The 23,927-nt window shown below is 34.7% G+C and overlaps 1 protein-coding gene across 6 annotated transcripts in view; it reads left to right on the top strand.

Annotated features, from left to right (window-relative positions):
• Window positions 1-23,927, top strand: part of ARAP2 (ArfGAP with RhoGAP domain, ankyrin repeat and PH domain 2) — a 183,932-nt gene that overhangs the window by 105,851 nt on the left and 54,154 nt on the right. For 5 of the 6 annotated variants that reach the window (XM_032400158.1, XM_032400159.1, XM_032400157.1 and 2 more), the window contains exons 20-24: window positions 6,148-6,311; window positions 10,993-11,205; window positions 14,371-14,476; window positions 19,972-20,119; window positions 21,608-21,676. In XM_032400158.1, the coding sequence (XP_032256049.1) occupies window positions 6,148-6,311; window positions 10,993-11,205; window positions 14,371-14,476; window positions 19,972-20,119; window positions 21,608-21,676 (700 nt within the window). The remainder of the gene's footprint in view (window positions 1-6,147; window positions 6,312-10,992; window positions 11,206-14,370; window positions 14,477-19,971; window positions 20,120-21,607; window positions 21,677-23,927) is intronic. The other variant, XM_032400161.1, reaches the window with a different exon arrangement.

Below are 23,927 nucleotides of genomic sequence, written 5' to 3'. Positions count from 1 at the left end.
ACAGGAGAAAGTTGAACTGAGGCTATTAAATGTCACACATCTACTTCACTAGATGCTATATTTTAGGATTCAGTGCTTGACAGGTTGACTCAGGAGTTAACTTGTCATTACTTGTTCTACCCATCACTAGTTCACAAGGAGACAGCTAAACTTGTCATCATGGGATTTCTTCTGAATAGAAAGAAAACATAAAGTTTGAAATGTGCACAGTTGATGGCAGAATTATACTGGTACTGCAGGAAGGTTGTTGCATTTTGGGTTTCTTTCACTGCTTGCTGAAGTTATACTGGTACTGCAGGAAGGTTGTTGCATTTTGGGTTTCTTTCACTGTACCTGTTTGTTTATAAGCAAAGAGTACCACATATTTTGTATATATTTAGAGTTTAAGTATCAAGTTAAAAAAAATATGTAAGAATCAACAAAAATTAAAACTTTCCCTTTACCTAAACTCCTGAATCTAGCAAGTCCTTATTTTGATTGTCTATGTAATGTGGGGGCTTGATACTTCTCAGGGAAGTTACCTGAGTTACATAGTTTCAGTTAGACAAATGGATCCAGCAATAGAACGCTTTTGAGCTAAAGATGATTTGAGTTAAACAAAAAGGCTAAAGCATGCCATCAATATTACAGCAAGTGTGAGATTTCTTCAAAAAGAAAATTACAGAAACAGGAGGTCAGGGCTGCTCTGGTGCAGTGGAGAATAAGAACAATAGATACATATGTCAGAAAGCAAGAGATGAAGATTATAGGCACGCATGTCAGGGAAGAAGTAGTTGTTCTAGCAAGTTCAGAAGATGTTAGCAGTGTGTGTAGTAAAGCTGCTAGCTTTATCTTCTTAGAGAAACATTTATAGAAAAGAAACTGAAGGAAAGAAAGGTGGACTTTTATTTTCTTTTTAAATTAGGGCTAGTGAATTACCAGGAATGTAAAAGATGAGCGCCCCCCAAAACAAAACAAAACAAAACGAAAAACAACAACCTAGTGTTCATGCAGCTCATTTCTTTCTCTTTAGTTGAACCCAAAGTAGCCTGCTCAGAGTTTGAAATCAAGATCAAATAGTTTTACTTTGATATAAATATACATCAGTGATTACTTTTAACTTGTTTTTTAAATGAAATTTTTTATACCTAGTAATAGGACTTAAAAAACTATTATGTACCGCGAAATGCCATGCACCATGCTTATGACTAGACATACCGAAATGCTTTCTTCCTTGTTGTCTGTGCCAAGTTTGGCTTCTAGCAGCAAAAACATTTATACATAGAACAGATGGTATAATAGAGGGCAAATCAGCTATTCATAATTAAGAAGGGACACACATACTAAGCATCTGGATCTTAGGGATAGGATATTAGGGATAGAGTGTCAGGGAGGGTTACCTGGAGTATACTTGGGAGAGAGTTGGAGTAGCCAGCCAAAGATCAGGAAATATTTATTGCAATAACATGTGAATTTTTTTTTAAGTGTGTCTTTAGTGTAGGAGACTGGCAGAGTTGGAGGGGAAAATATGGGCCAGATCATAAAGGCCTTTTAGTCTTGAAAACTCCAGAGCTGTAGAAGGGAAATGACTAGGAAATGATGCCATTAGCTTTGCATTTATTTATTTATCAATTCATTTTTAATTTTTTTTAATTGAAGTGTAGTTGACATGTAATGTTAGTTTCAGGTGTACACATAGTGATTCAACATTTATATATATAGTGAAGTGATCACCATAATAAACCTGTCTACCATTTGTCACCATAAAAGATTATTACGTATTAGTATATTCCCTATGCAGTACCTTGTATCCCTGTGTCACATTTATTTTACCTTGAAGTTTGTACCTCTTATTTTCTACTTATTTTGTACCCTTCCCCTATTTTTCCCATCCCTTCACTCTCCTTCTCTCTGGCAACCACCATATTATTCACTATTATCTAGGGGTCAGTATCTATTTTTTTTCCTTAGTTCCACATATAAGTGAAATCATATGATATTTGTCTTTCTCTGACATATTTCACTTAGTATAATATCATCTCTGTCCACCCATGTTGTCACAAATGGCAAGATTTTATTATTTTTTATGGCTGAGTAATGTTTCATTCAAACATATAAACATATACACATATAAACATATATATATATATATGTATACACATATACTGTCAATTTCTTCCTTTGTGTCTTAATATTTGCTTTATATAGTTAGGTGTCCATATGTGGGTGCGCAGATATTTACGAGTGTTCTATCCTCTTGTTGGGTTGATCCCTTTATCATTATGTAATGTTCTTTTTTGTCCCTTGTTACATTTTTTTTGTTTTAAAGTCTATTTTATCTAATATAAAGTATTGCTACACCAGCTTTCTTTTTATTTCCATTTGCATGGAATATCATTTTCCATTCCTTCACTTTCAGTCTGTGTGTGTCTCTAGATATGAAGTGAGTCTCTTATAGACAGCGCATATATATATATATATATATACACACATGTCTTTTTAATAATCCATTCACCCCCCCCCACTTTCTCTTTTGATTGCAACATTTAGTTCTTGTTGTAGTTATTTATAGATACATACCTATTGCCATTTTGTTCATTGTTTTCTGTTGTTGTTCTTGTAGTTTTTCTGTTCCTTCCTTCTTCTGCTCTCTTCCCTTATGATTTGGTGACATTTGGTCCCTGGTGTCAAGTTTGTATTCCTTTTTCTTCTTTTTTTTTTTTTTTTTTTTGTGTGTGTGTGTGTGCAGCTTTTATAGATACTTGGTTTTTGGTTTCCATGAGGTTCATATATAATATCCTTAGTGTATAGTAGTTTGCTTTAAGTTAATGGTTACGTTCAAGCATGTTCTAAAAGCACTACATTTTAACTGCCTACCCCCTGCCACATTTTCTGTTGTTGACATCACATTTTACACATTATTATCTTAGTAGTCCTAGATGATTTTACTACTTTTGTCTTTTAATCTACATTCTAGCTATGTTGGTAGCTAGATCCACTTCCTTTACTATATATATTTACCATTACCAATGAGATATTTTTTCTTTCATAGTTTTTAATTTCAGTTATGGCCTTTTCTTTTTTATTTAAAGACATCCTTTTAACATTTCTTGTAAGACTGGTTGGATGAACTCCTTTAGTTTTTGCTTATCTGAGAAACTTCTTATCTCTCCTTTACTATTGCTGGGTGTAGAGTATTCTTGGTTGTATTTTTTTTTTTTTTTTCCATTCAGCACTTTGAATATATCATGTTACTCCCTTTTGTAAAATTTCTGATATAAAATCAGCTGATAGTCATAAGGGGGTTTCCTTGTATGTAAGTAGTTGTTTTTCTCTGGCTGCTTTTAAGATTCTCGATTTAATTCCTGATACTGGTTATAATACGTCTTGGTGTGGGTCTGTTTGGGTTCATGTTATTTTGGACTCTGTTCCTGGACTTGGATGTCTATTTCCTTTACCAGGTTAGGGAAGTATTCAAGCATTATTTCTTCAAATAGGTTTTCTGTCCTTTTTTCTCTTTGTTCTGCTTCTGGACTCCTCTAATGCAAGTATTTGAATACTTGACATTGTCCCGTTGGTCCCTTAAACTCTGCTCACTTTTTAAATTACCTTTTCTTTTTGCTGTTCTGATTGGGTGATTTTTATTCCTCAGTCTTCCATTCCTCTCCACTGATCCATTCTCCTGCATCATTTAATCTGCTGTTGATTCCTAACTTCCTTCCAGTTATTGTATTCTTCAGCCCTGATTTCTTTTTTATATTTTCTACCTCTTCATTGAAGTTCTACCTGTGTTCATTCATTTTTCCTTTGATTTTAGTAAATATCTTTATGATCCTTACTTTGAGTCCATCTGGTCTAGCGTGTCATTCAAAGCCATTGGTTCCTTGTTTATTTTCTGTTCAGATTATCTGTTGATTAAGCGGGGTGTTAAAGTCCCCTACTATTATTGCATTATTATCAATTAGTTCCTTCATGTTTGTTATTAATTGTTTTATATATTTGGGTGCTCCCATGTTGTGGGCATAAGTATTTATAATTGTTGGATCTTCTTGTTGGATTGTCCCCTTTATTATGATATAGTATCCTTCTTTATCTCTTCTTACAGCCTTTTGTTTTAAAGTCTAGTTTGTCACATATACGTATTGCCACCCTAGCTTTCTTTTGACATACATCTGTGTGATAAATGTTTCTCCCATCCTCTCACTTTTTTTTTTTTTTTTGGTAAGATTTTATCTATTTGACAGAGAGTGCACAAGAGGGAGAAACAGGCTCCCCACTGAGCAGGGAGCCTGATGTGGGGCTCGATCCCAGGCAGACGTTTAACTGACTGAGCCACCCAGGTGCTCCCATCCCCTCACTTTCAATCTGTAGGTGTCCTTAAGTCTAAAATGAGCCTCTTATAGACAGCATAATGATGGGTCTTGTTTTTTTATTCACTGTGACACCCTATGTCTTTGGATTAGAGCATTTAGTCCATTTACATTTAAAGTAATTATTGATAGATATGTATTTATTGCCATTTTATTATGTGTTTTGTTGTTTCTGGAGATTTTCTCAGATCCTTTATTGTCTTTGTCACTTTTGGTCTTTCCTTTCCACTCAAAGAATCCCCTTTAGTATTTCTTGCAAAGCTGATTTAGTGGTATGACCATTACTTTGAACTCTTTATCTGATAGATTGCTTATCTCTGTTTTGTTTAGTTTTTCTGAGATTTTGTTTTGTTCTTTCATTAGGAACATATTCCTCTGTCTCCTTATTTTGCCTAACTCTCTGTTTCTGTGTATTAGGTAGATAAGTTACATTTCTCAGTCTTGAGATTAGTTTTGCTATTAGATCATTCTGGCAGCCCTGAGGAGTGGAGATTAGAGAGGTGGAGAAGTGGGAAAGCAAGTTTATTAGGAGGCATTTTAGCGACCTTAAGGAGCAGTGTGAAGACCTGAAATCAGTGTCAGAATGAAGAGGAAGCAGAGTAAATATATTCAGGAACAAGAATCAACAGAATTCATGTGGCAGTGATGGGGTTGGGGGGGGGGCGGGAGCCAATTTAAAATTAATTAATCCTGGGGTGCCTGGGTGGCTCTGGGTTATGAGATTGAGCCCTGCGTTAGACATGCTGGTCGTGGAGCCTGCTTAAAATTCTCTCCCTCCCCCGACAACTTGCGCGTGTGTGTGTGTGTGTGTGCGCGCATACTCTCTGTCTCTTAAAAAAAAAAAATCCTAGATTTCTGGTAGGATAAGTGGAGGATTTTAGTACCAGTTTGGTAGGAGAAAGAGAAAGTTTTGAGATAATTGTGGCACATTAAGATGAGGGTGTCCAAAAATTAATATTAATTAGTATTATGGTTTACTACTTAGTTACTAATATTACATTCACTGAGTGTTGAGGTGTATACTATTATTACCCTCATTTTGCCACTGATGAAACTGAGGCCCAAAGAAGGTTGATAACTTGTCCCAGGTCACAAAGGAAGTAAGTGGAGAGTGAAAATTTGAATTTGAGAGATGATTACATTTTCCAGTCTCTTGGCTGCTTTATGCTCTTGCTTTTCAGTCACATGGAGATCTGATCTGTGAGATAAAGTTATAACCTGGAGATAGGGATTTGGAGTTACCACCTCCAGGTGAGGGACGAAACCACTGGCCTGGATGAATGACAGGTCTTTGCAGAGTCCTTGGAGTTCATGCAAGTGCACTGAGGTTCAAAAAGAGGAAGTGAGCTTGTGTAGAAATTGAGTGACCAGAAAGACAGGAGGAAAAACCAGAAAGAATTGCATTACAAAAGCCAAAATGTATTTTTTTTTTTTCTTAAGAAATGAAATCATTGACAGTTTTCAAAATCTTGAAAAATGTAGCCGCAAAATCCAGTCACCCATGATGCTGGCCAGAGTAGTTTCAGTTCAGTTATTCAGAAACAAAATAAAAGGGGTCAGGAAATAAAGGGAGGTGAGACCATGAATTCAGAGAACTTCTGTACTTCCTAGAGAGATGTAACTGCACAGGCAAAAGAGAGATGGAATGGAAGCTAGTGGTAGACAGGGGTTTTCTTCTCATGGATGAGACAAGATCACATTTATATGGATTTAAGGATAATCTGTCTAGAAGTAAGAATTAAAAAAAAAACACCACCACCACCCAAATTATAATTTGAAATGCTTTTAAACTTTACAGAACGTTATACATCCATGGGCATACCAAGTTGGATTTCACAGTCTGGCATACCGCAATTGAGAAAGCAGCGGGTACAGATGGTAATGCATTACAGGAGCAGCAGCTCAGCAAAAATGACGTCCCCATTATTGTGAACAGCTGTATAGCGTTTGTTACACAGTATGGTAAGTATCACAGAGTTTTTATTCAACCCCCAGAACTCATACTATCATTCTTAGAGTTTTTAAGTGGTACCTCCATTGGACTGCATTAGAGCTTTATATTTGTAAGTACATCCGTGAAAAATAAAAACGTAGTCCCTGTTCAGCCAAATGCCGTTCCTTCTCCCAATAAAATTCAAATTACATAATGTACTTTTACTATTTTCTTCTTTCACATGCATAAAAATTTTAAATGCCAGATGGAAAGAATCTATATTGTAAAATGTATATTAGAAATAGGTTGAAGACTATATTTTTAAGAGGTTACAAGCCTACAGTAAAGTCTAGGAAAAGGCAAAGGGTTGCCCCATAAGCATGTTTTTGGAAGTGGGAAGCTATGGGACAGTACGTAAAAGAATTTATTTTTTTGGTGCCATACATTCAAAGTATATGTGATTATTTATTTCATTCACCATGCTCTTGTTCACATGTTTACATTAAGAATCATGGTTATCATAATAGTTTTGACTTAATTTTAATGGGCATTTTTATGAATAGCTTGCAAGTAAAAAACAACTGGTTGACACATGGTCTAGCTTCATTTTAATTTAATATGGTGTGATAGTATTTTAGATGTGCCTGAAAAGTAAATAAAGTATGCCTTGATTTTTCATGTTTATTTTCAAATTACTTTGAATTCCTCAAATTCCTTCTTTCTGCTACGTATTTCCTTAATACTCTAAAAGGTAGAAATTTGTTAACTGTATTTTTAATATAAAAATGTTTTCTACCTGTTAATCTGTAGATAAGTGCCATTGATTTAGATTACAAATGTGGAAAAGTAAAATGATTGATCTTATATCTTGAAAAGCAATTAACTTTTATTTTTGTTCTCTCAGTATTAGAAGTGTCCTTGGGTGTTTTTATTTTGAAAAGAAGGTGTAATCAGTGAGAGAGCTGCTGTAAAACATTGTTTCACTGGTTCGTTACTTATTTATTGTCTGTTGTGTGCCAGCCATTGATCTTGGTACTGGAAATATAGCAGTGGGAGTAAAAAGTTAAAGACAAAGCCATGAATCATGGGTTTCAGTCTGAGAACTGACAATAAACTGATATGAGCAAAATGTCAAAAATAACAAAGGCCATGAAGAAAATAATTTTTAGAAATTAAATTTATAACATGCATATATTAATCTATTTTCTTCTGGGGAGAGTGCCATTTTATGTATTTTGCTTATTTCACATGTAATCCAAGTACAGTTATCATTGATATTCAGATTCACTGGGTTTGAATTATATAGGTTTGAATTATATATCTACTGTAAATATGTATGTAATCACATTATGTGGCTGTTACTCTATGAAATTCCTTCCTATGATAGTATGTCTGTGTTCTCTTTATCAACGGTAATCATCTGTTTATATGAAAATGGGGGAGGAGGAAGGTTATGGTCTTCATTTATTAGCCATTCCTTATTAGCGCACTTGAATTTCATAGGTATAAATGAATTACACACATATTATGTTTTAGCAAGAGCATAACCTCATTGGGAATTTTCACATCATGTTAGTTTCATAATGGCATAGGGTCTTTCTTAAGCTGAGAAATGATTAAAATAACTCTTCTAGCTCCAGTGTATCCAATTTAATGTTTCTCTAGGGAAATCAGAAGTTTCTTTGTGATGTTTCTTTGGATTAAGCATTAGATTTTTTCAACCAAATTTCATACATTAAAACTACTTTGTAACTCTGGCACAAGGTACATTAACTTGCATTTTAAAGTAATAAAGCCAGTGAAAGACTCTTTATGTTTTGTTTTGTTTGTTTTTAATGAGCAGAACATGGGGAAAACCCAATGTTGCCAGCATGTATAGAAAGGAAGATACCATATGCACTTAGAAAATGCCCAGTAATTAATAGAATGCAGGTGGTTGACTCAGAGCTTACAACAGCAATTATTTTGAACTTCCTGACCTTTGTATTAAAATCTGAAAGCCAGGGGCGCTTGGGTGGCTCAGTCGGTTAAACAGCTGCCTTGGGCTCAGGTCATGATCCCAGGTTCTTGGGATCGGGCCTCACATCAGGCTCCCTGCTCTGTGGAGAGCCTGCTTCTCCTTCTCCCCTGCTTGTGCTCTCTAGCTCTCTCTCTCAAATAAGTAAAATCTTAAGACCAATTTTTTGTGCTCACAGTGTCAAGATTTGAACTTGACCAAGTTCAGAGTCAAATTTTTAGAGTTTTAATTTTTTTAATGGGTTATAGTAGTTAGTTTTTTGGGGAAATTAATTTTTGTAAACAAAATTTTTAAATTCACATGCAGTTAACTTGAGGACTTAGCTATTAGAAATTCACTCAGCTAGGAACATAATATCTCAAAAACTTAGTCCCATTTTTTTTTTTGTTTTCGTAGAAGTTGCTTATTCTTGCATTAAATAATCATTTATTGAATGCTTGCTAAGTTCTAGTCATAGTGTAGTTAACTGTACACAGAGAGTAAGACATGATCCTTGCCTTCTAGGTTTTTACACATTTTTTGAATCAAAGATAAACAGCTGGGCAGTTACATCTCAAGTGTACAAAATTCTGTGGTAGAGAGGTTCAGGGGTTGGTACGGGGTGAATTTCACCCAGAGTAGGGTTGGTCGTAGGGAGCTTCATGGGTGAGATGTGGTGCCTACCATGATGATTAAGAGAAAACAGGAGCTAGTTAGGAGAAGGGAGTAGGGATTCTAGGAGGAGGAACAGGGTACGACCATGTATAGAATCATGAGGGAAGTCATCTGTTGAGGGAACTTTGTGTAGTTAAATGTGGCCAGAGCTTAGTGTTGGAAGAACCAGAGATAAGAGGCAGGAGGGTTAGGCTTATTCATGTAGAGCCTTAAATGTTGTCATATATACTCAAACTTGCCCTCTAGGCAGTGGGAAGGTGGTATGCAGATTTTTAAGCTGTTGGTAACACCAGCAGACCTGTATCTCAGATCAAGCTGCTATCAGTGTGGAGGCGGACTGGAGTGCTGCCCAAGAATAGGGGCAGGGTGTTGTGAAAATGTAGTGAGGAATTGGGTGCAAAAAATAACAGTACATGAGATGGAAAAAGGGGGACAGTTTTGAGAGCAAGATTATGATGAAAAATATATGTGACATTTGTTTTGTTTCATTTTAATACTGTAAATGAGAAAGAAAAGTTCTGACTTACAAAGAACTGGGGAGAAGGCACTGCTGTGTATTGAGATACAGGAACAAGATAAAGAACATATTGGGATTGGTAGGTGACATAGCAAATGGGGCAGGAGACTTGATTCCTCAGATTTTTTTGATTTGTCCATGACAATCATGTGTGTGTGTTACAGGTATATTATAAAGAATCTGTATATTAAAGGGTGATTGTGTGTGTGTGTGTGTGTGTGTGTGTGTGTGTGTGTGTGTGTTTGACATCTTAGAAATGAAAACCTGGGTGAAAATGTGTATGTAGTAGTTGAAGTGATAAAGTTGGATGGGTTCACCCAGAGAATTTGTGGGGGAGTTGGGAAGAGAAGAGACTTGAGGATGGATTTCTGGAATCATTAGTAAATATTAGGTGGTAGTGTAATTAGAGGACTGGAAGAGTCATCATAGAGGAAGGGGGCAGGAAGATATGGGATCATAATGTCATGAAAGCCATGAAATTAAAAGAATTTTAGCAGGGATTCATTTGGAATGTCAAATACTGCAGGGGATTCTCATTGGATAAAAATAGAAAAGCATATAGAAAATAGGATATCATTGGTATTCTTGATGAAGATGGTCCCAGTAGAGTGGGGATTGGGCACAGAAGCAAGATTGTGGTTCAAGGATGAACAGGAAGGTGAGATGGTAGGAAGAATAAATATAGGAAATTCAATGGGGTTTTGGAAGGAGGAGACACCAGAGACCTGGGAGGGGGGGCAAGGGAGCATTTAATTTTTTTTGTTTGTATCATCATCATTACAATCACTCCTCTTTACTCTTCTTCCTCTTACTAACCATGCCTCCCCCCTTTGTTTATATAGGGCACTTAATGAATCAATCAATAACTGTGAAAAGGAGATGACCCTTGGGGCGCCTGGGTGGCTCAGTTGGTTACGTGTCTGACTCTTGATTTCAGCTCAGGTCATGATCTCAGGGTGGGGAGATCGAGCCTCATGTTGGGCTCTGTGCTGGGTGTGGAGCCTGCTCGAGATTCTCTTCCTCTCCCTCTGCCCCTCTCCCCCCTCAAAAAAGCAAAACAAAACAAACAAAGAAAAGGAGATGACCCAACTCTTTCATCTAGAAGAAGGTGAAAATGTGAAACAGAAATTAATATACAAATATGAGTGCAGACGGTTAAGAAATATTATACCAGAGAGCCTCTTTACCGGCGAAACTGGAGACAAGCTTGAATTCTGGGAGACAAAGTGAAGATAGGGTACCTGTGGTAAAAGAACATTTGCAGATACCATGAAAAACTGGGGGAAGGGCTGACCAGGGGTTTGCTAACAGCTGAGGCTGAAATAGCTCATCAGGTTTACATTTTAAATACTAAAATTAGTGGGCTGGGGAGGCTTTTTCCCTCATGCATGTTTATATCAACTCTTGGGTAATGATTTTGTTTTGCTTAATATCCCAACACAAAATTTTTCTATTTCTAAGATATAAAAGTGGATTTTGATTTTTGACTTTTTTTCATATAACTTTTTTTTTTTAAACAAAGGTTTAGGGTACAAATATATCTATCAAAAGAATGGTGATCCTTTGCACATAAGTGAACTCCTGGAGAGTTTCAAAAAGGATGCAAGAAGCTTTAAATTGAGAGCTGGAAAACATCAGCTTGAAGATGTGACAGGCGTGTTGAAAAAATTTCTCTCTGACATTGATGATGCACTTCTTACTAAGGAGCTCTATCCATATTGGATCTCTGCTTTAGGTAATACATATAATATAGAACATAATAAATGCTTGCCTTCTAATTTTATAATTATATTTTTAAAATCTTTAATAATCTGAGAATTTAATTGAAAGGAAAAATGTACATAATGGCTTAGAACAGAAATTGTGCAAATATCAATAGTTGTTTATATCTACCTCAAAATAAATTTATAGTAATAATTGCTAAATAGTGTGTTAAAGTAATTCTTAGTTTTCAGATTTCTTAGTGTTTGCTTTAACTTTAGAAGTGTTATAGTCAAGTCCATGTATGCTATTAATTTCTCATTAAGATTAAAATGAAAGGTGTAATATAAGATTTGTTTTATCCCATTTCCCCATTGGCTCTTCACCTCTATCATTTACTCTACCTCTGTAGGGGTACATAACAGTATTTTTTTTAACTCTTTCTTCATTTTTCTTTCATTAATTAAAAAAAAAAAAGCTTTATACTATTTAAGAAATGACCCTAGGAAAGTAGTTTATTTAATCACTTATTGGTTTAAATTGATTCAGTAAAACCTACATTTACATCCATTAATTCAAAATAACTCCTTTTACAAAAATTACAAAAATGAAGACTTTTAAATGTAAACATTACTTTTAATTCTATCTTTCTAATAGAACAATTTTCATTCTTATATATTATTTTATAGTCTTTGTCCCTACACCTATAATTTATATATAATCCTTATTATATTAATAAACCACAAACATTTCTCATATATCTACAGTTTTTAAAAATGATTTTCAATCTTCATTTTTTTCAATTAAAAAAATACTGAATTTTTTACCATAATTTACTAATATATTTCTCACTTGTACATTTAATCTGTTTCAAGATTTTTTGCAAAAGTGACCTTTGAATTTCACTATATGATATTCCTCTGTTGAGAAATAGGCTTTTTCAGTGAAAGTATTTGTTTAATCTCAAATATAAATATGATATTTTAAGGGGTTAATGTGGAAATGATGTCATAAAACATTCACAGGTTGAAAAATTATCCCAAGAATGACCTGTATTAGTGTCAGCAAGCAGGGAGTGGAATTGTTATTAAAATAAAGCTTTTCTTTTTTAACTACCAATTCAGAAGCCTTTTATTTGCCTCCTGATATTTCTCAAATCAATAGGTTCAACTCTAATCAAAAAGAGAGTTGATTGCATAATTACATGGGATATAAAATATGGAATTAGATAATATATCTCTTTAAGCTCAGTTATCTTGCCACCCTCATTTTTGTTTCGGAAAGAGTTCTTTGTAATTTATAGCTATGACATTATAGCATCTCGATAAAGGCTTATAATTTCTTTGTTGTAAAATCAGTTATCAAAAATTTGAGGCAAATAAACTTTTGCCCAATTATCAGGTTCTATGTCTTTAATGTTGTCAGGGGGAGGTAGTTGGTAGATAATAGCATGTGTCAAAGAGGAATGTGTTCACCTTTTACTTGTATGTGAATTCTTGGAGAAGGTTTTGGATACTAGGTCAGGTAGCCTTAAAGTCATTTGCTTTTAGATCCAGCATAGCCCTGACTTGTCAGAAGTGCCCTATGTTGGATCTGACAAGAATAAACTGGAACGTTCATGGTGACCTCGTAGGAGAGCTCTCTTGGGTCCTGTGCACTGAGGCAAAGAATGCCTTACAGTGTCGTACCACTTATTTATATGATATATGATCTGTTCTAAGAACACCATTAAATTGAAGTCTGTGGCTAGCTGAACAGTTCCTTGTATTTTCTTTATGACCTGAAATCTATCTTAAGTTTTACTTTCAAATTGCTTAAGCTTTGCTTTGAAAATATCATCTATTTTATCCTTATTAGATTTGTGAAAATATGCTGTACTAGCATGACTTCTTAAAGTAAGTGTAGTAGAATTAATTACATTTTATTAAATAAATACCATTACAGTTAGAAACTGGATGAGAAGAGGGTAAAATTTGGATTGTACTAGAGATGATAGATAATTCTTCATTCACTTCCAGTATAGTCCTTTGAATGTAATTTGGGTGTTTTCCACTCTTGCTTTTAGAGACTCATCCACTAGCAGGCTTAAGTCAGTATGATCACGTTTACTTTTGGAGACCTTACGTGCAGGCTAAATCAGTACAAAAGAGCTATCAGTTACAGTTTTGAATAGGAGTCTACTTCAGAAATGTGCCACAGAGTTTCTTACCTCCCCAGGGATCCTAATGCCCTTTACAAGTGACTGTGTACTTTTAAAGAATCATTAATGTGCTGCTGGCTTTCTGTGAATAGAATAGGTAGGGCTAAGCAGAAAATGAAAAAGTCTTGTTTCCAAAGGTAGTTGGGAATTGCAAGGGAATTTATAAGTGCAATTCCCTTAAGTTACAAAGTCAGCACAAGGGTGCTTTATTTGAAGAATGGCCTTTCATTTCCCTTATGAGCTAGCAGGTCAGATCAGACCACCACTATACATCTTCTAGAGTCTAGAACTTCGGGAGTTCCTGGGTCTAGTTTCTCCAAGTATTTGACCTCTGGAGTTAGGATAAGGAAGCATAATTCCTTTTCATCCTCCTCTCCATAACAGAGGGTCTGTTCTCCTCTAAGTCTGTGTAATAGTTTTCAGGGTCTGCTCATGACTTCTTTCATTACCCCCTCCCTTTTCCAAGGAGTTGGAGGTGCCAGCGTTGGTTAAAGGCCCTATACATGGATCTGCGGGGTAATGCAGTTCATAGCTTTGGGATGGTTCATAGTTTTGGTAAGATTTTTGTGATTTCCCGAAGAGAAAAAATCAGAAATGTCATTTTCAAATAACAGATAGTGAAATCTTTCCATAGCCAAAGAAAGTACTTTTGGTTTATCTCTCAATTTGTACTCCAATTTGAGTTATTAATTAAATATATTCCTATTAGTTGAAGTTCAGTAGTTCGTAAAGTGGAAGATAAAACGCAAACCTGGGTTTTGAAAGTGCTTCATTTTTAATTAGAAAGTATTAGAACTATAGTTTATGTAATGTTGATGTAAATGCTTTTCCAGAATTAGAGAAGTTTGAATGTTTATTCTATTGAAATTCGATTAGATCACTTAGTGAAATACAATAATGACTACTCTTTTAAAATACTGTTAAAAGGCAAATTTGTAGTACAGACTCTTAGTTTAGGTCTAAAATTGTTTTTTGTTTTGTTTTGTTTTTAACCTCTAGATACTCAGGATGACAAGGAAAGAATTAAAAAGTATGGAGCATTTATACGTACTCTTCCAGGGGTCAACCAAGCAACGTTGGCAGCTGTAATTGAACACCTTTACAGGTGGGTGGTTTCATGAGCTTTCCTAGACATTTCAAACATGCCTTTCAATACGTCATTATTTCTTAAATTTAAAGTAGTATAGCAAACTTTCTATATGGGACTGTGAATTTCCCATCATATCTTAAAAATGGTTTCAATCTACCAAAAAACTACTAGAACTGATAAATGTATTCAGTAAGGTCGTAGGATACAAAATGAATATATAGAAATCTGTTGCATTTCTAGAGACTAATAATGAAGTAGCAGAAAGAGAAATTAAAATAATTCCATTTATAATTGCACCAAAAATAATAAAATACTTAGAAATAAACTTAACCAATGAAGTGAAAGATTTGTACTCCAAAAATTGTAAAACACTGATGAATGAAACTAAAGATGACAGAAATAAATGGAAAGATATACTATGCTCAAAGATTGGAAGAATTAAATTGTTAAAATGTCCATACTACCTAAAGCAATCTATAGATCTAATGTAATTCCTATCAAAATACCAATGGAATTTTTTACAGAATTAAAACCAAGTAATCCTAAAATTTGCATGGAACCACAAAAGGTCCCAAATAGCCAAAGCAATCTTGAGAAATAGTGGTAAAGCTGGAACTACCACAATCCTAGATTTTAAGATATATTACAAAGCTCTAGTGATTGAAACAGTATGATACTGGCACAAAAATAGACACACAAAGCAATGGAACAGAATAGAGAGTCCAGAAATAAACTCATGCTTACATGGTTCGTTTATGACAAAGGAGGCAAGAGTATACAATGAGGAAAAGACAGTCTCTTTAACAAGTGGTGCTAGGAAAACCAGACAGCTACATGCAATAGACAGAAACTGGATCACTTTCTAACACCATACACAAAAAAGAAGCTGAAATGGATTAAATACCTAAATGTGAGACCTTAAACAATAAAAATCCTAGAAGAGGACATAGACAGTAATTTCTTTGACATTGACCTTAGAAAAATCTTTCTAGATGTCTCCTTGGGGAGGGAAATAAAAGCAAAAATAACCTTTTGGGACTACACCAAAATAAAATGCTTTTGCACAGGAAAGGAAACTATCAACAAAACAAGGAAGCCTACTGAATGGGGGAAGATATTTGCAAATGATATATCCAATAACAGGTTAATATTCAAAGTATATAAAGAACTTCTACAAGTCAATGACAGAGAAACACATACTCTGATTAAAAATGGGTGGAGGACCTGAATAAACATTTCTCCAAAGAAGACAGTCAGATGGCCAACAGACACATGAAAAGATGCTCAACATCACTTATCATCAGGGAAAGGCAAATCAAAACTACCATGAGATATCACCTTACGCCAGTCAGAATGGCTAGTATTGAAAAGACAGGAAATAATAAGTGTTGGCAAGGATGTGGAAAAAAGGGACCCCTCATGCACTGTTAATGGGAACATGAAATAGTGGGAATATGAAATATGAAATAGTGTAGCCACTGTGGAAACAGTATGGATGTTGCTCAAAACAGTAAAAATAGAACTATCATATAATCTGATAATTCCACTACTGGGTATTTACTCAAAGAACGTAAAAGCACTAATTCAAAAAGATATATGCACCGCTATGTTTACTGCAGCATTATTTATAATAGCCAAGTCACAGAAACAACGTTAAGTGTCCATCAATAGATGAATGGATAAAGAAGTAGTAGCATGTATACACAATGAAATATTACTCAGCCATAAAAAAGAATGAGGTTTTTGTCATTTGCAACAACATGGATGGACCTAGAGGATATTATACTAAGTGAAATAAATCAGACTGAGAAAGACAAATACCATAAAATACCATATGATTTCACTTACGTAAGGAATTTAAGAAAGAAATGAACAAAGAAGGAAAAAAAAAAGACAAAAAAAAAAAGCCAGATTCTTAAATACAGAGAACAACTGGTGTACCAGAGTAGGTGGGTGGGAGGATGGGTGAAGAAAATGGTTTTAAAATAAAATCCCCAGTAAACTATCACTTTAGTGTTTCTTTCTGTAACTAAGACCCATTTCAGATAAATAGAATACTGGAAGATTTCTTAAATGAATTAGAAATAATCAGGTACGGAATCCCCAAATGAATCCAGTGCATAAGCACAAACTTTTTGAAACTCACTTAAGAGGGAAGCTGGAGAAGAGAAGGAGACCAGAATTCTCTAGCAGGAGTCTGTATGTGAGCATAGTATTTTTCTCATGGTGGACTCTATAGAAACTTTTAATTCTTCATTATGAATTTGTATCTAATTGATAATTCTAACATTTTAGTGTCAGACTGTTGATCAGAGGAGAAAATTTTAAAAATAAAAAATACTGTCTTTGTCAGCGTATGTAGTTTTCAACATTTGGGAGGATAGGAAGAATATAGTAATAGCTTGAGAAGTGAGATCTCTGAAGGATGAGGAATGTTTTGAAAAAAAGAAAAAAAAAACCTTTTCCATTAAAATGATAGGTTTGGTTTGTTTTGCTATCAGCAAGAATTACCACAGAACTTTAATAAGTGTAAATATGGCTTAAGGAATATCATTGTAGCTACAATCCTTCCTGCATGGATGCAGGACTCTCTTGAATGAATTTTAATGAAGCTGATTTCTACTAAAACTACCTTATTTGCAGTCTACATTCAGAAATTATTCACAATTTCTTTTCTCGTTATCTTTCTTTTCCCACTACCACTTCTCATGCATGTAAACTCCATTACTGTAAAACTGATTTTCTTATTATACAAGTATAGTGTATATGTTGTATAGTCCTATCTCTAAGGAGACATTGGAACAGATTTTTTTTCAAACATTTTAATGTATGACCAAGCTGCTACAGTTAATATTAATATTTTAAATATGGAGTTACACATATTTTTTCTTAAAATCTATTGATTGAGAGAGAGTGGGCACATGCTTTTGAGAGGGAGGAAGTGGGGGAGAGAGAGAGGTGGAGTGGGAGAATACCAAGCAGACTCCCTGCTGAGCACAGACTCTGATGTGGGGCTTGATCCCACAACCCTGAGAACATGACCTGAGCCAAAATCAAGAGTTGGATACTTAACCAACTGAGCCACCCAGGTGGTTAAGAATCTTTAAGTTCTTAATTCAGGTTTGAATTTGAGATAATGAATTCCTGTCCTTCCCCCTCCCTCCTTCTCTCCAACTGACATATATTTTAGTTCCTACTACGTACACAACAGTACCTATTAAGATTCCACGTGAACAGAAACATTTGATAATAATACATGAAGACAAAGTCTTAAAGTCCACCGTTCCCAAACTGAGCATCTGGATGTCCGAGTGAATATGCAGGGTTGCTGCAGGGCATTTTATATTTTTTAGGGAAACACAGCAACATTGGGACAGTTTTTAATATAAAGAATTTTAGCATGGGCAGAAGGATGGAGTGATTTGTCGTGTGTTGACACCCAGGGGATGCTTCACATCTAAAGGGGTATGTGAGCTGGGGTGAAAGAAAGGTAAGTACAAGAAATGAGTGGAGGATATTTTCTGGGAAACAGGTGTGCTAGGGGATGAGCTGGTTGGTAGTTGGCTGGCAGGTGGTTGTGAAAGGCTCAGATGGTCATGTAAAAACATTTAGATTTTATTCCTTTAGGTAATAAAGAGTGACTGATCAAATCTGTTTTAGGACAATAACCCATGAATGGGATTGATTGGGAAGAGATTAGAATAGATGCAGAGAAACTAATCAGGAAACTGTTTTCTTGGACTTCTAATGAGAAAGCCTGAGTGAGAAGAGACTCAGTGGGCTGAATAGGAACACTTGGGAATGATAGCATGTGGGGCAGAGAAATAAAGGAAGGAAAGGAAAAAAAAAAAAAACTGTAGTGTGGACTTTATGCCAGAAATTAAGGCAGTTGCAGAAATGGAAGAGGAGTGAGGTGAAGAGTAGCAAAGAGGATGCTATGGCAGAAGGAAGTCTCACAAAAGGTGGGAACGTTTGATAGAGTTGTCAGAAGTTTGCAAGGTCGATTTGGATAAGGTCAGGTTGATTTAGCATTTAATTCCATCCCTGCCCCAGATAACAGATCGCTTCCTCCATGACTAACATTTACTTAATTCCATTCACCAGATATTTATTACACAACTCCAGGGTGATTAAAGCAGGAGTCCCAGACGGGGAGATGTTTCGATTCTAGTAACACAGGCAGACCTGCAGATAAATTTTTCAGATGTTTATAATTTAGTGTGATAAAAGTACAGAAGTGGTTTCGAGAGGGATGTCCACAATTATTATACCCTCCTCTGTTAACTTGCAATTCCTTTTGCATCTTATGAATCACATATGATGATTATACTTGGTCTGTCTCTGCTATGCAATTTGGCATTTTATTGTGAGTTTCTTACATCATCATATATATATATTCCTGTCACCTTTTACTTTTTTTGTAACTACTAGAATCTCTGCTTTTTATAGACGGGTGTACCTAACTTAGTCTTGTTTTATTCCTTTGATACAGCTGGTCTCCCTTTTTTAGTATGTATTTTAAAATTTATAAATGTAATTAGGAAATTGAGCAGGGTCCTATTATATATAGTCAGTGACAAATAGCATCAACAGATACTTCTGTGGGTATCACTTATAGTTATCACCTGTGCATTTTTATAGATGCAAATGTTATTAAGAAAATCATAAAGAAAATATATTAATAGTACTGTAGTGTATTTATGGAAAAGAATCCACATGGAAGTGGACCCACACAGTTCGTTCAAACTGTGTTGTTCAAAGGTCAGCTGTACTTTAAGGGCTCTTCGTAAGACCCAAATGTTGTAGCTTACTCATGGGGAGAGTTGACTCCTCTGTTCATGTCTGTTCATTGCAAAAAGCCACTCAATAATATCCAAGAAAAGTATAATTGTATTTTTAAATTAAGTGTTTGCTTTTTGAGAGATAATATCCAATTTTGAATAACCATACAAACACATGCCGCCAAATATTTTCTCACCTGATTTGCCCTTCCTGGAAAACTCAGCTCAGCCTTGAACCTTGAATTTGGAACTCTCTCCTATATGCCTCCCAATTCACCTTTCTTGCCTTGTTTCCTCCTTACCTACTTCCCCCTATTCCCTCTTTCATTTATGCTTCAGTCCCTCTAGTCATTTTCCAACATTGTGCAAGCACATCTTTATGCCTTAGCCTCAGGTTGCACCATTATCTGGAATTATTTGGATATGGTGGGTCCCTCCTCCAATCAACAAACAAGTACTGCTTTGTAACCTGTAGTCATATCTTCTTTTATTTTTTTTCTTATGTTCTTTTTTTTTTTTTTTTTTTTAATTTTTTTCTTATGTTCTTAACTAGACTGTAAACTAGCTGGAAACAAGAACTGCAGTTTTCTTTAAATCACCACCATACCTGTTATATCAGAGACCTTCAATATGTGTGTGCTAAATTATGATAAATGGGTATTGTGACTAAAGTTCTATGAAATTTTCAAATAGAAGTGTGTGGTAATGAGCTATGCTTTTCTCTAACAGGGTTCAGAAATGCTCAGAAATCAATCACATGAATGCGCATAATTTGGCCTTGGTCTTTTCATCCTGTTTGTTTCAAACTAAGGGACAAACTAGTGAAGAAGTGAATGTAATCGAGGACTTAATTAATAATTATGTTGAGATATTTGAGGTAAATATTTTATATCCTGCCCTTGTTAAAATAGTTTTGATGTTACTGTTGGCAAATTAAAAAATACATTTTAGTTTGTTTATAATCAAGTCTTTTGAATATCTAAAAATAAAAGATAGTTATATGATTTTTAATACTTTAAATACAACTAGCCTTTTAAGCTGTAGCCATTCATTTTAAATTTGGCTGCTTTGAAAGCCATCTGGTGTCTTTTGGACAGAGTATTTTCTATTTATGGTGTTTCTATGGCTTTTTTTTTTTTTTTTCTTTGTCAGTATGTTGTATGTATTAAGTATGTCTACTCAGAGGTGTGAAATTATGAATTTCATAAATTTGGTAAGAGATACCAGGCTGATAACTTCTGCAATTGAATGCATTTTAGTGTTTTCTTTTAATTGTGTCTGAATTAGAAATGAAGAAAAACCTGAAATAATATCCTGTGGTTTTTACTAAGTCATCTATTCTAATTATTTGACTTTCATTTGCTATTTTATGAAGTCAATATATTCAGTGTTTCATCAGGAAACTGTCAGAATAAGGATGATTTCTTAGTTGAAAGAAGTAAAAATAGAGGAAATAAGCCCAGGATTTGAATATGGGGGGAGAATATAAGGGATCTGAGTCAAAGGTCCAGTTTCATCACTTAATTACCACTGGCATGGCTGTCATATAACCTTTGGGGGCTCTTTGTTAAATGGTGTTGTATAAGACTTCTTGTTTTTCAGGGTTATGGATATGTTAGTTGAAATCAAGTGGGTTAATGTAATAGGTTATTATATGTAGACTTACCTTCTTTAAGTGATCACAAGATTCCTTAGCCAAAGGAAAGAAACTCTATTTTAATAAAATAAAAACACAGAGTTTTTATCTTAATTTATATAGGAATGGACACCAAAATTGTTGGATTCTCTTTGCTCTTTGATCTCTTTTTTATTTTCTTTCTATATGTGTCCACTGTTTTTGATCAACAGCAGCTTCTTTGCAATAATTCTGATGCTGAGAAATGAAAGAATTAGGAAAAAAAGTAATGTGTGGCTTTACGTGCTCTCTTTATTTTCTATTTTTGTACTGTTATGTGAATAAATAAATGGTTATCTTTGTAGTTTTGCTAACTCCAACTTGAAGTGGTGGAAATTTCGTATGCACTTAATGAGCATTTCAGTTTGAGACTGAGTCTTGTCTCTCAACCTACATAAACTCTAGCAAATCATTCATAAGCCCCTCTGCTTATGAAGTTGCTTAGTGATAAAGCTTCCATTGATGGAATCCACAGTTTGAAGTGATGTCATCATAAAATGCTCTGAACTTTATGAGGCTCTGTCATGTTGGCTTTATTTCTGCCCTAGCTGTGTGGGCCCATGCTGATTAAGATGGCCATTCTCATTTATTTTTAAATTGTTGGTCTTTAAATTCCTAAAGAGTTATGTGAGGATGAGTACCATCACTTCTTGTATTTTATTAGAATGTCCCAAATTATATTTTAAACAGGTTAAAGAAGACCAAGTCAAACAAATGGACATAGAAAATAGCTTTATTACCAAGTGGAAAGACACTCAAGTGAGTAGTATTAGTTAGATCTCCAAAGAATAAAAAAAAAAAACAAAAAACAAAACCCCAAAAACTTCTGTTGTAAGTAAAGATGTTTGTTGTATTTATTTTCAAGTTCCTATTTGAAGCAAAGTAAAAGTAATGGGGAAAAAAGAACCTAGATAAAATAGTTGCATATTTTTGCAGCATGATGCTTCTATGCAAAATGCCAAAGTATGTTAATGTAAATTTTTCAAAATACAGAGGGAAAAATCATTATTAATCTCATTAATGCCCTTTATAAAATCAATTTTTACTTACAAATGCACTATTAAAAATGCCAGTGGATTTCAAAGGAAGCATTTAAAGCCAAAGAAATACTAGAGTAAATTGAAAATTCAGCTCTATAATGATTCTTTCCATTATGATTTTGAAAATATAAATTATTTCTTCTATGCTTTTGCTCTGCATGCTCTCAGATGATTATATTAGTGGAATGTTTCTAATATCATCTTTGTCACATATGCTGATTTTGTCTTAAATTGACTATTTCCTAAACCTTCTTTTGCTTTCCTCAGTCGCATTATATTGGATTTGTGTGTTCAGGTTGCACTGCAGTTTTCCAGCATAGCTTTCCTTGTTTGGTGAACATTCACTGGATTTTCTTAAAATTCATATTTAATCTTCCTCTAATCACTTTGAATTGTAGTGGATACAGGATACCAGTGTAAATAATACCAATGGGTCAAATATATTCTGTTTATAGATATACTCAAAGAATGAGGCAAATGCTTGCTTATTAGTCAGACTCTAAATTTACCTTATTCCTGAAATATTAGAAAAGTCACTGGAGCTACCATTCCATATGAAGGAGGGGAGGAAAACCTTCAATTCTAGTGCCCGAGATCCTGAGTACTAGTACTGTGATAGAGTACTTACCTAAGAAAGCATCTCCTCCATTTTGACCCTAAGTAATTAATGCAGGCTCCAGAGGAGTTATCCCTAACACTAAAAAATCTGGCTCATTGAGTTGAATTGAATTACTTGAATTACTGCTTTCTGGGGAGTTTCAGTCATGAAATAAAGGGTTGTAAGAGCCCAAGGGATAATCTTTAGCAGCATTACCTATGTTGTTATTAGATCAAGTATGAGTGTCCTTTTGCATTTTTATCTTTTATATTCATATTACAATAATGAGTCTTGGCTGCTTTTTAATTAAGTATAAGTCACTAAGTAGAGGAAAAGAATTGTCTATAAAATAGAGTAACTGGACGAGAAAAGTAGACAACTTTGGAGAAACCTGTTATTTCACGTACGTTTTTCTCTAATCCATTGAAAACTCTGCTATAGCGTATTTTTCTGACAGCCTCCGTGTCTTATCCCTGTTTGAATTTCTTAGCTATTCTTCTTTTGGCTTCTCTCTATGAGTCCTTTGTGTTTGCGTTTTTAATTTTTAAAATGTGTCCTTCCTGGAGAGTTGTTTATGCAAACACAGTGAAAAGTAGAAATGTCAACTGTATCGTTTCTTCCCTCGAATTTTTGTGTAGTTTTGAAAGTGAGGAAGACAAATTGGAAATAAGGTTTTCTAAGTCTGTAGTGCCAGAATAATTAAGAACACTTCCTCAAAGTTCCTTTTTAATGTTTTCCTCACTAATTTCTTCATCAGGTTTTATTTTTAGTCAAATTTAACTTCAGAATGATTGTTTCTCCAATATCATTTTTTTTTTAAATTGAGAGATACTATTTCTTTTTTTTTTTAAAGATTTTATTTATTTATTTGAGACAGAGAGAATGAGAGAGAGAGAGCACATGAGAGGGGGGAGGGTCAGAGGGAGAAGCAGGCTCCCTGCCGAGCAGGGAGCCCGATGCGGGACTCAATCCAGGGACTCCAGGATCATGACCTGAGCCGAAGGCAGTCGCTCAACCAACTGAGCCACCCAGGCGCCCTGAGAGATACTATTTCTAAGTGGTTACATAACTTAAGGCAATTTCTGAAAAAAGCTACTCAAAATATTTTTCATGGATTCCTTTGGTTTTTCATTACCCTTTTCCACATTATACTGTCGATCTACATAGTGATATCTTATGGTTTTTATTTTCTGGATTGTCTCTTCTTCACTTAATATGTCTCCTGGGATATAATAGTGACCCAAATATTGGAACACTACATGGTTGGCTGACGATAATTAAAATAAAAGCTTCTCTTTTTCATCTACCTTATTCTATCACTTCACTTTTTTTTCTTTGCTAAATATATTTTCTCTATTTTTAGTTTTAATAT

Source organism: Phoca vitulina, unplaced genomic scaffold, assembly GCF_004348235.1.
Source record: "Phoca vitulina isolate PV1807 unplaced genomic scaffold, GSC_HSeal_1.0 scaffold3, whole genome shotgun sequence".
NCBI classification, from domain to species: Eukaryota; Metazoa; Chordata; class Mammalia; order Carnivora; family Phocidae; genus Phoca; species Phoca vitulina.
This window is presented reverse-complemented; position numbering and strand designations above follow the sequence as displayed.